This window comes from Marmota monax, unplaced genomic scaffold (assembly GCF_021218885.2).
Source record: "Marmota monax isolate L192 unplaced genomic scaffold, Marmota_monax_Labrador192_F-V1.1 WCK01_AAM20220418_F8-fsc00200, whole genome shotgun sequence".
In the NCBI taxonomy this organism is placed as follows: domain Eukaryota; kingdom Metazoa; phylum Chordata; class Mammalia; order Rodentia; family Sciuridae; genus Marmota; species Marmota monax.
Genome location: NW_026692549.1, coordinates 726,747 through 740,950, shown reverse-complemented (window position 1 = coordinate 740,950; position 14,204 = coordinate 726,747). Strand labels below are relative to the sequence as shown.

The 14,204-nt window shown below is 58.0% G+C and overlaps 1 protein-coding gene across 12 annotated transcripts in view; it reads left to right on the top strand.

Moving 5' to 3' along the window:
- Nucleotides 1–1,047: 1,047 nt before the first annotated feature.
- The window catches only part of Fbrsl1 (fibrosin like 1), a 60,457-nt gene continuing 47,300 nt past the window's right edge, over nucleotides 1,048–14,204 (top strand). For 3 of the 12 annotated variants that reach the window (XM_058579744.1, XM_046445920.2, XM_046445923.2), the window contains exon 1: nucleotides 1,385–1,692. In XM_058579744.1, the coding sequence (XP_058435727.1) occupies nucleotides 1,408–1,692 (285 nt within the window). In that variant the 5' untranslated portion in view covers nucleotides 1,385–1,407. Of the gene's footprint in view, nucleotides 1,693–14,204 lie in introns of all 12 variants that reach the window. The other 9 variants (XM_046445917.2, XM_046445921.2, XM_046445928.2 and 6 more) reach the window with 4 other exon arrangements.

The following is a 14,204-nucleotide window of genomic DNA, read 5'->3' as shown; positions in this document are numbered from 1 at the left end:
TGGATGTCAGCCCCAGCCTTCCCCTCTCAGAGGGCCTCTCTGCTGGGCCTGTTTTTTTACTTGGCCATGGGCTCAGGGTCTTGCCACCAGTTCTGAAAGTGTCCCTTGTCTCATTCATTACTGCATGGTGAACAGGTCTGGGTATAGGAGGCATTTGGTAGGTATTGCATGAATTACCGAATTTAGACCGCCTTGCTCGCCTAGGGTCTGCACAAGTGCCCTAGGAAACGCCTCAGGTCAAGCTCTCCAACCTCAGCAGCCCCGCCTGAGGAAAGAGGAAGTTTGTCCCTAAGTGTAGGTTCCCTAAGTGTAGGTTCCAACTCCCGAGCCCCTGCCCTGCCTTTCCACCCCGCCGCAGCCCACCGCTGGCTTGCAGCACCAGGCAGCCCGGCAGAGCAGAGGCCCAGGCGAGTCCCCGTGGGTGCGTCCTGGGCCCAAGGTCATGTCACCGCGGAGTCCAGGAAGGCTGACGGGGCCGAACGTGGCCTCCGACCCCGGGGGCCGAGGAGAAGCCGGCGGGCTGCGGGGCAGGAGGCCCGCTCTCGCTCACGTGCTCCGGTACCGAGCGCCCTCTGGCAGCAGCCCGGGCCGCCTGGCTCGGGAACCCTGCCCCGCCTACGTGGGGATAGGAGGCACCGTGCAGACCACCACGAGCTTGCCTAAGGGGCGGGGCCTGATAGGTGGGCGTGGTTATAGGGGCGGGGCTCAGAGAGCAGAGGGGCGGGGCCTGGTGCGGCTAAGCTAGGCCGGCGGGGCGGGGCTGAGAAGAACAGAGCGGAGGGGGCGGAGTCTGACTAGGGAGGAGGAACTCCTCGGGGGCGGGGCCTGCTAAAGGAGGCGGGGCCCGACGGGGCGGGGTTGTTCAGAGCGGGGCTGGGGTCTGAAAGGAGAGGTGGGGCCCAGCGGACCGCCGAGGGGCGTGGTCTGATAGCCGAGCCCGGCCAGCGGGGTGGGGCTGAGCCCAGAGGGCCCCGAGGGGGCGGGGCCAACTGGGCGGGGCCCGGCAGGCGGGCGGGCTCCTGGTGCAGGCCCACTTCCTCTGGCGATCCAGCCGGGCGGAAGTGCGTCAGTTGTTATCCGCTCGGGGCGCCGCCGCTGCCGCTGCCGCCACCGCCTCACGAGTCTGGTGCCCAAGAGCCCTGCCTCCCTCCGCGCCCGGTCGCCCGCTGCCGCTCGCCGACTGCCATGGGGCGCGCCCTCGGGGGCCTGGCCGAGGTTCGCTGATCGCGGCCGCCCGCCGATGTGCGGGGCCCGGGCCGGGGGTCCCAGGCCGCGCGGCGTCCGGCGCTGAGCGCCCGCGCCCGGCATGCCCGGCCCGGCCCGGCCCGGAGCCCGCGCGGCATCCTTGCAGCCCGGCTGCACGGCGTAGTAGGCGGCGCGGGGCCAAGGTCACCGCCGCGGGCCGCCATGGAGGCCAAGGTCCGGCCGAGTCGGCGCTCGCGCGCGCAGCGGGACCGCGGCCGGCGCAGGGAGGCCGCCCGCGACGCCCGCGCTCAGAGCCCGTCGTCGGGCGAAGAGCCCGAGCCTAGCCCCGGCAAGGAGAACGCGGGCCTCCGCGGAGCGCCGCCCCCGCGCCCCGCGCCCCGCGCAGCGCGCCCCCCGCGCCGCCGCCGCCGCGAGTCCAGCTCGCAGGAGGAGGAGGTCATTGACGGCTTCGCCATCGCCAGCTTCAGCACGCTGGAGGCCCTGGAGGTAGGTGGGCGCGTGAAGCTCCGGCCGGGACCACGGGAGCCCTGCCCGCCGCCGGCCCGGGACCGCGCGCCCCGCAGAGGCGCGAAGACCTAGTAACGTGCGAGGGCATCCGAGCGGCCGGGAGGCCGGGTCACACCGTGGGCCTTGTTTCGGTTATGTTTCTGTTGCCAAGTTATCACTGTGTCCTAGCGTGCTGGGCCTCTGGGCAGTGCTGAGCTTGGGGAGGCAGCGATAAGATGGATACTTCGGGTTCTTCCTGTTCTGCCCTCCCCTTCAAGGTTCTGTTTAGAAGGGAGAGGGAGGGCCAATCCTGAGACCCCTCTTGGTGATGGCTGCTTACTGCAATGGTAATAGATTGGTAAAAAATATTGCACGTTTGGCTGAGTTATCATGGACAGTGTTTGCTGAGCAAATGCTGCCCTTCTTGCCTGAACCCAGATAAGTAGAGCAAGAAATGAGATACTGTCAGAAGACAGGTGTAAAGGTTGGGATCCGCTGTCTGCCTAGAACAGGCCCTCAGGGCACCCCCAAAGCTGCACTCTTCCAGGGCCTCTGCTGGGCCCAGGAATGCAGATTTCCATCTAGGTGGACTAGTGGCGCAGTTTGGGGATCCTTGTTGGCTGGGCTTTGGGTCCCCAGGCATCTCAGTGCCCAGTTCTTTTCTCCCCCAGGATTCAGGGTTTGATGATTTGGGATCCTCAGTTTCAGAAGCTAAGCAAGCTTTGGAAAAGGGGGCATGGTCACTGCTGGTCCCGAGTGGGAGTGCTTTCCAGGTTTACATCCCAACTCTGGGATCCATTGGTTCTGGGATCCACAGGGTCAGGTGCTGGTGGCCAGGGGATGTGCTCCTGGGATGGAATTGCTGCTTTCTGCCTGACAGATAGATGGACAGAGGTGAGGAACCTGTGAGCACAAAGTGGGGTCTCATGGCTTGTGCTCACCACACTGCCTATCAGACAGCCATGCACACCCAAGGAACCTGAGGTAGGTCCTGGGTCCAGGATTCTCAGCTAAGATGCTTTGTAGGGTGTGGTGGCACACACTGGGGCTCTTGCTGAAAATGGATGACTCAGGATCCTCTGCCTCAGTTTCCTGAGCACTTCCTCCAAGCCAGATCCTATGCTAAGCTCCTGCACTGTGGCCTCGTGCTCCAGAAGGAACTACCTTCTTGCCCCACCTGTCTGCTTCTGGGAAGGGAAAACTAAAATTCCAACCATGGCTGAAGGCCCCAGTGCCTGGACAGCCTCCCTTTTGCTCCAGCACATCGGCCCCTTTCAGGGCCCTGGCCTTGCAGCCTCACTGCTGTCCTCTGCCTGGATATTTGGTGCCTTTGATGCCCAGCCCAGATGTCATATCAGACCTCATCTGAAGTGATCCTCCTTCTCCCTAGCTCTGAGTGTCACCTGCACTTGATCCCATGAATCCTAAAGAATGTAGGTCCCCAGAACAGTTTAGCATGTGGAGAGTGCCTTGTGCACATAGCAATGGAGGAGTAAAGGAGGAGCTGCTTTTTGGGAAGCCAGGCTGTGCTAAGGTCACAAGTATTCTGCCTATGTCGGCTCTGCCTGTACCTTTTCTCTGTCACCTTCCCCAGGCTGTAGTTCGTGAGTTTTAGAAACAGCCCCCCTAGGTCACAGTGAGCCAGCCTGCCTCCTTGGTATCTACACAGACACAGCACCTCCGTCAGTCTTATATGCCTTTCACTGCCCTTCTGAGCCTGCCTTGAAAAGTACAGGGCTTCTGGGAAAGTCAGCCTCTAGGTCCATTCAGAAGGGTCTTGATTGACCTCATTTCTTACTAAAGTATAATGGTTTTCCCCAAAGTTCAGATAATTCATAGTCACATTGATAGTGATAACTGGCTCAAAATTAACATTCACTCAGCTAGGCTATCTCTACAGACATTAATGACCCTCAAGGGCTGCCAGTTACCCCTGCTGCACAGTTGGGAATGCTTGGGCATGCAGCAAGGGGAGCTGGTTGCCCCAACCTGCATAGTCTGGAGTGTGTGGTTCACTGCTCTGCAAGCTTTCCACATGGGACACTCGGAGAGGGAGTTGCTGGTTATATGCCCAGGGTCAGCAGGACCACAGCCACCTACCTGTGCTCACAGTTGTTCCACCTCCAGGCCTGCCCCCCCTCCCCCCAGGATATGACACTGATCATCAAGTGAAGCCCATGTAACCCCAGAAGTAGCTCATTCCTTCCAGGTATAGCCAAACAGCTGTAGGCCTATAAACAGAAGTGTTTCAGTACCTTTGTCCTGAGGATGTCAGTACCAGCCCCTGCTCTGGACCCCACCCATGCCCAGGCAGCTCCCCACCCTGTTACCCTCACATGCTTGCTTGCCCCTGCAAAGGGGAACAAACTCTGCCTGCTGTGTCTTTGTCTGTGGGAGCAGCAGGTGCTCCCTAAAAGTTGCAGTGGTGGTTGTCAGTCAGCTGTAGGGCACGGAGGAGCACATGTGGCAGTTAATAATCCACAGACTTGGATCAGAGACCTGTGGTAGGTCTGAGATATGCAAAGGAAGTGGACAAGGCAGGGGCTCTGCAGACCTGAGTCAGGGTCACCTTTGACTCTGCTTCTCTAACAGGGTGGGGGGGGGAGTGGGGGCTGGGAGATCTGAGGAAGCAAAGACAATTTGGATAGGTGTCCCTCTCATTCCCTGTGACTACTGTGACAGAAGGGCCCATGTCAGTGTTGCTGTTCTCTGCCTGCAGATTGTAAGGGGCTGAGAGGAGCATCCAGGACTGTGTCAGATGTAAGCGCTGACCTCAGGCCCACAGAACAGGTTGTGCTGGTGCCTGCATCTCCAGGGAGGTAGGCCAGTCCATATTCCTGCCTCAGGCAGTGTGTCCACTTTCTGTTACTAAGGGCTGGCCCAGCACTCTCAAATCAAGGGAGATGCTTGGCCCCTGCACTCTGGTCCATGCACCTTAATGGTGTGGCCAGCTCCCAGAGGGCACTTGTGCCACTGGCTCCAGGTGGAAACCACTTTCTGGAATGGCCTCCATGTGTCATCCATGAGGATCTTTTTGTTATTGTTGTTAATTTGCTGATTTCAAACAGCAAATCACTTCACCCACTTCAGAAGTCAAGCTCTGAAAAGGTAGAAATACAGAGAGCACCTCACCCTCCCATGGGCCAGTCAGATGTGCATCCACGGGGGTGGGGGGGGGGGTGTTGCGCCTTGCTCCAGGGATTGAGGTGGGAAGGAGGATGCTGAGACACCAGCTATAGGGCCAGCAGCTGCCTGTCTCTGGTTTTTGCATCACTACCTTCTCTTGTCATCACGAGTTATTTTGATCATCCACAAGACATACTGTAAAGTCCAACTTGACCTGCCATTGGCATAGTAGCTCTGAGGAAACCCACATCTAAGTGTCACACACTTGTGGTCCCAGCTACTTGGGGAAACTGAGGTAGGAGGGTCACTTGAGCAAGGAGTTTGAGAACAGCCAGGCCCTGTTTCAGTATTTCATTAAAAAAAAAAAAAAATTACAGGGGCTGGGGTTGTGGCTCAGTGGTAGAGTGCTCGCCTAACATGCACGAGGCACTGGGTTCGATCCTCAGCACCACATAAATGTAAAATAAAGATATTGTGTCCACCTAAAACTTAAGAATAAAAAATTAAAAAAATAAAAAATAAACAGAAAACCCCAAGCCAGCCTTCTTTGGCTGTGTCTTAGAGGTTGAGGTGTTGGCCTCTCTGTGAGCCCCTAGTGGACTGGATGGGGGCATCAGGATCTGTCTGGAAGTATGACCCAGTTTGTGGGGAGGTGGGACACAGGCCTCCCAGCTCTTAACTGTGTGCAAGATCTGGCACTTGGACCCTGACATTTATACCTCCAGGAGCTGAGTTTGTGCTGAGAGATATGTGCCCGTGCCTGACCATGCCTAGTAGGTGGAAATGGCTCAGCCTCAGGGGAACAGAGGGCTGCTTTCCATTCAGTCTGAGCCTGCTGCCTGGAGCGCTCCTGGACTGCTTCCTGTTCTGCAGGTGGGGAAGCAGGCCCAGAGAGGGGAGGTTCTTCACCTCTAGTCACAGAATTGGAACCCGTCCTCAGATGCTGTTGGGTTATTCAAGGGCAGTATGGACACCAGTCCCTTCCAGGAGTGGACAGACACAGCATGTGAAAGCAAAGCCATCCTGGCCTCTCGACCTACAGGGAGCCACAGCTTCTTGGCTGCCATGGTGGGCACTGCACAGGGTGGGGCCTGTACCTACCCACTATGGCTGGGAAGGACCTCACTTCTTCCTCCTATGGTTCTGCTCCCTGCAGCCCCATCCCCCTGGCTTCTTGGGCCTGCCACTTCTTGGTTTATGCATCCAAGTTTTTCAGGTCCTTCCTGTGGCCACACTTGCTTTCCCTGGTCCCCCCACACACTGTGCACAGTAACAGCTGACCTTGGCATTGGCCATGCCCTCCATGCCTGGAAGGTTACCCCATCAAGTGTTCCTGCAAGTCACTCAGCAGTTCCACCTGCTCCACCTGAGTTCTTCCTGCCTGACCTGGCCCCTGGCAGGTAGCCCCTCTAGCTCTGCCCCTCCAGGAGACACACCAAATGTCGCCTCTCCTCCCCCCACTGGTCTCCCTATGTGTGAGCATTGACTCCGCAGGTGTGCGTGGCAGCTGGAGGAGCAGTGAGCCAGTGGCCCTTTTCGGAGGTGCTCTGAGGGCTGGAGGTCCTGTGTGTTTAGTGTCTGTTGCTCTGAGTGGAAACTTGGTTTCGTTTGTCATCTTGGTGTCCCTGTAAGAGGCACTGGCATTCTTGTGCACATTAGGCAACGGGCTCTCAGCAGTGCTGGCAGTTTCTGGTAGATTCTCCTGGGGCTACCAGGGCGTGATGACTGCTCTTCTCACTGCCATGCTGCACGTTTTCCTGTCTTACTGAATTGCCAGCACTTCTGCAGCTGTGGGTCAGTGGCACTGTCTGTGTCATCTCTGCATCCCTTCCCTCCCTTGGTGGGCCTCTCCTGTTCCTTGGTTCTGAGGTGGCATCACACGTGCATGCTCTGCCAGGCTCCATCCCTGTCTGGGCCTCGTTCACTGAGGAGGAGTTCTTTGCTGGATGCGGGGGGGGGGGGGGGGGGGTGTTCCTGGGCCTGAGGTGTAGTCGCTCTGGGCTGCTCTGCTGTAGTTGGAGGCCTGCCCAGTGCTCCTGGTGAGGTTATTCTGTGGCCACTTATCCTGCGGCTTTGCTGGGTTTGGACTGAAAACTTTCCACCTTTTCCTCTACTCTGAAACCTTGTAAGTGGCACAGGAATCACCACTGCTGGGCTCTGGGCAGGATTCCCTGTATGCAGTCCTGTTTAGTTGGCATGGACTGAGGAGGAGCTGTAGGTGTAAGGTGGCCAAGGGACACCTGGCCGGGAGCTGGCTCTTCAGGCTGGGGAGTGAGTGGCTGATGGGGTGGACTGGCCTGGCTGTTGGGGTCAGGAGGCCCCTTGAGGAGGGGACCTGTGAACTGGGCCACAGTCAGAAGAGAGATACCTGGCCCAGCTCTGCCCACCTGCCAAGGCCCAAGTTGGGTATATCCTGGGTGCAGGATCTTGAACAGTGCAACCCACCCAAGTCCTCGTGACCCAGGCTGTCCTCTTTGGGTTCACCCTCTGCAGTCTCACCCTGACCTCACCTCACCTCCTGTGCCCTTGGCTCCTTAATGTCTTAGAAGCCCACAGGTGTCAGATGCTCTTCCATGTCCCCAGGTCCTGCCAAGACACATTGGGTCTCCAAGCTGCCTCAGGATGCCCTGGGATCTCCCACCATGCATGCTCCCATGCACACTGTCGTTTGGGGACCTAGGGGCTGGGCAGGAACTGGGGCAGGGATGTATGGAGGGCATGACTCCGGTCAGGATTTTCCACTGGAGCAGCAGGCACCTGGTGGCCTGCGAGGTCCCTGGCCTGTGGGCCCAGTGCCCTGGCCCTCCAACTTCCCCATGGGCTTTGCTCCTGGAGCCCTACTCCCTGCCCTTCCAAAGGGATGGTTTCCACCTGCCTGTTAGGCCCCATTCTCTCTGATCTTTGGGGACTGAGCCCATATCATGTGCGGAGGGGGATCTGCTCAGCCTGGCAAGGATCGCATGGTGGAGAGATGCCCACCCACCTCCTCTCCCATGGGCTCCCAGGCCCCTGTCTCAGGAAGTCCTCAGGTGACATGGGGGAGGCTGGCTAGGTGGGTCTGCAAGACTCCAGAGAAGTCAGAAGGGTATGTCACTAGCCTGCCCTGCTCAGAGACCCATCCTCAGCCCTCTGCCCAATAGGCAGGACCAGTCCTGCTGCCCACATTTTAGAGACCAGAAGTGCCTGCCTCTCTCATGTCCTGAGGACACAGTCCTGGGGCAGCCATCTACGAGGCTTCAGCAGGCCCCCACATCTACACCTCTGCTCTGTTGCCAAGGTCAGCTTGCTGTGTGTAGGCAGGTCTGGCCCAGCCAATGGGCCAGTGGAGTAGGGCTCCTACCTGTCCTTCACTCCCTAACTTGAGCATTTATTGAGCACTTTTTGTGTGCCGACCCCAAGCCCTGTGCCAGCCTGGGGAAAATACCTGTACTAGTGAGTGTCAAGAGGCAGCAAAGAAGCTGTCACTGGAGTCTGGGAGTCATATGAGGACCCTCAGTCTGAGAAAGTGCCTCTTGCGGGGACCAGTCGGAGCACTGGCTGAGGTGGGGGCACTGCGGGGAGGAGAGGCTGTAGCAGGAAACTTTCTAGGCTGTGGGGCGGAAGCCTGGCAGTGCAGGTTAGGGTTGACCATGAGGAGACCTCTGGAGGAGATGGGAGGGACAGCAGTTCTGGAGGTTGGGTGGTACACTGTGGCTGTCCCCAGGGTGCCTTCTGCTCCAGAGTTTTGGGGACTCTGGGATATTATTCTGGTGTCCTGCTCTGCCCAAATAGTTTATACAAGAAAATGTAGCAGCCCATGTACCAGCTTTATTTGGTTTACCAGGACTTTTTTCATCTGGTTTCTGTGGAAGGCTTGTGAGATTTGCAGTCTCTGCTGCTATGTCAGGTCAGGGTGGGGCTGGCAAACTCTGCAGATCAGGCAGGCACTGGAGGTTCCGTGGCATCTTCCCAGTCACGGCACACGTGTGCTCACGTGTATCTGAAGACCCCTGGCAGAAGGCCTGGCCAGCCTGGCCTGGTGAGCAGAAGTCTTGGCAGACCCAGCTCCAGTTCTTACTTGCAGCAACTTCGTCAGGCTTAGGAGGGGCAGGCGCTGTCCTATGGACTCTCACAAGCAGTGACCAGGGCATGGAACCACATACATTGACGCAGCCCTGGGAGGTTGAGGTGCTACCTGCTCAGCCTGTGCCAGCCAGGTATTTTCTTGTGAGATTGGCGGTGGCCTTATGGTTGTAAGGGGCAGAGCAGCTGTGTGTGTGTATTGAGGCTGGCTGCTTCTCCAAGCCTGGCCTTGTTCCACAGAGCCTTTTTCTTAATGGCAGCAGTGCTGGTAGTGAGAGGGACGCTCAGCGGCAACAGGAATATGGGGTCAGTAGTGAAGGGCATGGCTAATACCTCCTGGGGTTGGTGTTGCTCCGGGACTCAGTGTGCAACCCCCGCAGCCCCTGAGGAGGGTTCTGTGTTGTACAGAAGGGCATTAGGCCCAGGATAGAGCTTCCCAAGCTTACTCTGCTGGTAAGTGGTAGTCAGGATTTGAGAACTGGCATGGGGCACCCTAAGAGCAGGAAGCCACCTCCTTTCTGGCCTGGGCACTCCTTCATTTGTTGGATCCTCTCCCTACTCTGACCCTGGGCTGGACACATCTGTGCCCACATGGTCTGTCCCTCCCTATCCCATCCGAGGTCTAGGCTGAGATATCCCCATGGCAGGAAAGGAGTCCAGTAACTGCAGGGACTGACTGATGTGTACAGGGCCAGGTGGAGGCCAAGGTAGCCCTGGCCACCCAGTGTTGGGTGGGGCTCAGCTCTTCCCTCCAGTCTTAGTGGGGATTATAAGACCATCTCTCCAGGGTAAAGCTGGGGGTGAACTTGGCTTCTCGGACCCTGTCTGCTGCCTGATGCAGACCCCCCAGGGGCTTCCTCTCAACCTGGAATAAAACCTACCTTGCTTCCAGGGCCCCGATGACCCGGCCCTGCTTGTGCCTGACTCCCAGGCTCTGTGCATGCCTGCCTCGGGCAGGGAGGCCTCTTGCCCTGAGCTCCTAGGACACTATCTCAGGGAGAGAAACATGAGCTCCACAGGATGCTGGGTTCAGATGCAGATCTCTTTCTTACTGCATGTTGGCAACCCTTTGCCCCTCCTATGCCCTAGGTTCCTCATCTGTTGGGAGGGTAAGAGGTCAAGTGCACCCACCCCTGTCTCCCAGAGTTGGGATGAGAGTCTAGTGGACACATTCAGGAACTCTCCATTCCTCTGTGCCCTCCTTTTCTCCTGTAGCCAACCCCCAGCCCCTGGGCAGACCCTGACTGTGTCCCACTGGACCTTGTGCCCAGATCCATGCCAGCTGGCCATGGTGACCAGCACAAGCTGGGTCACTGGCCCTTCCCTCCCCAGCCTGGCTCATTTGCTCCCTTCACATCACAGGCCTGCCATTTCAGTGACACCCTAGCTGGCTCTAGCCACCCCTGTGCTGCAGAAGAGGCTCTGGTGGGTAAGCTGGCTGGCCCACTCTGGGTGACAGCTTAGTCACAGCTGTGCTAGGACTGGGAAAGACCTAGAGTGGGACAGAAGTCAGACCTGTGCCCGCCTGTAGCTCAGGGCCCAGGGCTGGGGGAGTGGAGTGTGTTGCTGTGGCAGAGGGGCTTGCAGGCTCAGCCCTGCCCCAAGGCAGCCAGCAGGACTGGCCACACCAAAGGTACCAAAAGACCCATTTACCCTGACTCCTGGAGGAGTGGGGCCAGGGTCCACTATCAGAGGGACTTGAGAGGCCCAGTGCCCCGGGTGGGCTGAAGCAGGCATCAGCCCTGTGCAGGGGCTTGGCCCTGACCCAGAGCCCTAGACCTGTGGCCACCTCCCCTTCCTGCTGTCCAGCCGCTCAGGTCTCAACTTGCGTAGTCTTGTCGGGCCCTGCAGTCTAGCCCTTCTGCAGAGCCTTGCCTACCTGGGCCCCTGCACCTGATGCTTCTCCTTGTCTTGTGTAAATCTGAACCGTTTCATTTGTGTCAAGTTTAATTGTGGAAGAGTTTGTGTGCTCAAAGAATACATAGGGCCTACATCTGTGTTAAAAAGCGACCACAGTGGGCCATGTGCCAGGGTCAGGGCTGGGAGCCCTTGGTGACCTGCTTGTGTTTGTCTCCATCCTGACCTGTCAAGAGTTCCAATCTCCAGGGCCCTTGTAGATCCCACAGGACCCTGCAGAGCACTGTACCTGGCTCCCACCCACAGCCCACTGGTACCTCCTTCCTGATGAACTGCTGGCCCTCCCCCTGGTCTCACCCTCAGAACCCCCAGAGGGATCCTGACCGAGAATCAGGCCCTGTCTGACTGTGATCCGTGGCCTTGTAGCAAATTGGAGCTGGAGAGAAGGCCATGTTGGCAGGGCTGGGAGCATCATGGAGGCTGACCTCAAAACCACTTGTCAGGGGGGCAGTGTGAATGTGAGCTCGGTCATCAGTAAACAAAGGGTCAGAGCAGATGGACAGTGGCTTGATGTAGACTCCAGGCAGGGGGTCCTTGGTCCACCCTGCCTGGTCCTCATTCCAGCCCCCATTGCTGTCTCTTCCTCTCGCCCACCTATGGCCCTGGCTTCTCCCCGGGCAGCACTGTTGCCCTATCCAGTGCCTGTTGCCATCTGTTCCTTGTCTGGGCACATGGTGGGATTTTCTTTGTCTCTAAGTGACCTCTTTGCCCAAACAGCACCAGGCACAGTGCAGGGGCTGGACAGAGGTCTAAAGAGACAAATCCTGTTCCATAGAGCCCTGGTGGGTGCTATGCAGCAGGGTCTCAAAGCAGTTTGCCCAGGACATGCTGTAGGAATGGCTGCTCCAGACTGGGCCTCTGGGGGCCCTAGCCCTGCACCCCTCCTACACACTAGTCAGTGGCAGTGCAGCCAGCCCTGCCTCCTGCTCCACATGGCAGCCCACACTATCCATTGGGCACTCAGGAGCCTTGGCCAGCTCCAGAGAGCCTGCAGGTGCCAAAGGCCGTGGGCCAGCAGGTGGTCTTAGGGTGGGTAGACGGGAAGTGCAGCCAGGCATGATCCAGAGGCTTCTGGAGCAGGCAAGGGGGTCAGTGAAGCCTGTGGGGACATTCCCCTGGGTACATGTGACACAGGGCCAACAGGAGGGGAAATTGAGGCAGCTGAGTTGAGTGATGCTGGATGTACCTGGCGGGACACGAGAGAGCATTGCCCACTGGGTGAATGTGATCTGAGGAGAGGGAGCGCCGCCCTGGTAGAAGAGCTTTGCTCCCACCTTCTTAGCTAGAGGGACAATTAGACACAATCCCCTGCCAGGGTGGTGGGGGCTACTCTCAGGGCTTTCATGCTGGGCAGTGGAGACCTTGGGTTGGGGCCAGCTACAGCTCAGAGACTAGTGAACATGTAAGATAGGAAGGAATGTGTGGACGCTGCAGCTTAAAATGGGTAGTCAGATAGGGGAAGTGAGCTGCGGGTGCCCAGCTTATAGCCGAGCCAGGTGAGGGCTAGGTGGGGAGGGCTGTTCCCACCCAGACTCCATGCAAGTGTCAGAGGCAAAGGCCTGAGGTCTTGGAGCAAGGTCCCTGCCTCCTGGCTGTAGCCTCTGTGCAGCCACTCGGTCTCAGGCGCAGTCCTTCTAGGGCGATATGGTGGTCAGGTGGGGCTGGAAGCTGGGTCTCAGATGGGCCTTCCTCATGGCCAGGCCTTCCTTCCAACCAAGGGGGAGGCCCCATGTGCTTCCAGGAGCAAGTGGGTGCCTGCTGGCTGGAGTAGGTGGGTGAGCTGCCAGGGGCACACTAGTAATAAGCAACCTCGCCCTGTGGAGGGAAGTGGGTCTGTCTGCTGAGTTATAATTACTTCTCTCTCCACGGTTGGTTTACTGGAGTGCAATTAGAAATTTTATTGTACCTGCATAATAATAACATTTAGGGGAACTAAAAAAACAGTCATGTAAAATCACTACAGGAAAATCTAATTGACAACTCATGATAGGGTGCACCCAGCCCAGTGCTCCTCTTGGAGAAAGGAGCAGAGAGGTTGGGGTCCTGGCCCTGTTGCCTCATCAGGGTCCTGTTTTTGTGGGCTTGAGTGCGGGGGTCTCATGCTAACCCAGGTAGGTGCCACAGGCACAACTATAGGGGTGCAGGCCCTGCAGAGGCTCCTTGCAGTCCGAACAGTAGCCTGAGACCCTGTAGCAGCTGCAGCCTCTTGACACTTTAGGGATAGTAGGAGCTAGTGTCCCCCAGGGTTGGGCTAAGTGGCAGGTGGTGCCTAAGATGCAGATCCCAGACTGTCATGAAGGCATCTCCTTGCCAAGGGGTCCTCGTCTGTTGCTGGGGTGATCAGAGATAGTGGAGCCCTTTACACAAGTCCAACCTGCCACCATGACGGAGGCTCCAGACCTCCAGACCTCTCGTGAGCCCTCCAGGTCCTCCCACGGAACCCTGGAGCCCTGTGTAGCAACCCATGCCCTCCTGGAATCGCTTAGATACCGCTGGGGGTAGGACTCCTAGCTCAGGGTCTGCCATCCCTTAGGCCCTGGGGGGAAGGCAGGGGGCTGTGGGTGGCTTGCTGCTGTCTGCCTTGGCCCTGGATGGTGGCTGTAGCACCAACCCTGCAGGGTCAATATGGAGTCACTGCTGTGGGCGGCCGCAGCCCCAGGGGATCTGTGCTCCTGGTGGCCCAGGTGTGTCGTGGGCTAGCAAGGGCTCCTGCCCTGGGGCAGCCTGTGGTCAGGGTTCTTAGAGACAGATACTAGTGTGGTGGCATTGCTGTGGGGACTCCAAAACCAGCCAGATTCATGCCCTAAACAGCCAGCTGGACAGCAACGCTACCTGTCCAAGTTTGGGCGTTTGTCATGCCCTGTGAGTGCATAGGGCAAAGGATCACCTTTGCTCACAGTTGCACCAGAAGAGCCTCAGAACTGAGGCTGGGAATGTCCCCACAAGTGCCACTTGGGGTTCATCTCTGTTCTCTCAGGTGAGCGTGACTGAGTCCTGTGGGCACAGGGACATCTGGAGTCTCTCTTGTCCAGGGGCAAGGACCTGGGGTGGACTATTGTCCTCTGAATGTGCCTGAGCCAAGGGGGGAGGTCAGTATAAAACAGGAATGAGGTCAGACCCAGGACCAGTGGAAATGGGCAAAGGAGCCAGTAGCAGTCTTTTTTTTTTTTTTCAAAACAAAGAAATGCCAAACCAGGTTCACAGGAAAATGTGGCTAATTCAGACCTTTTGTGGTTGGCAAGTTCATCTTTGCAGCCACATGTGAACAAGTGGGGTGGCTGGAAAGATGGCAGGGCCTGGGGTGTCCTGCACCCACATGGCTCCCCGCTGATTTCCCATCTGCTCACTCCTGTCTTGCCGCTTTTTTGGAAACCAGTCCCGGCCTGGCGGGGTCCTTGGAGCAGGTG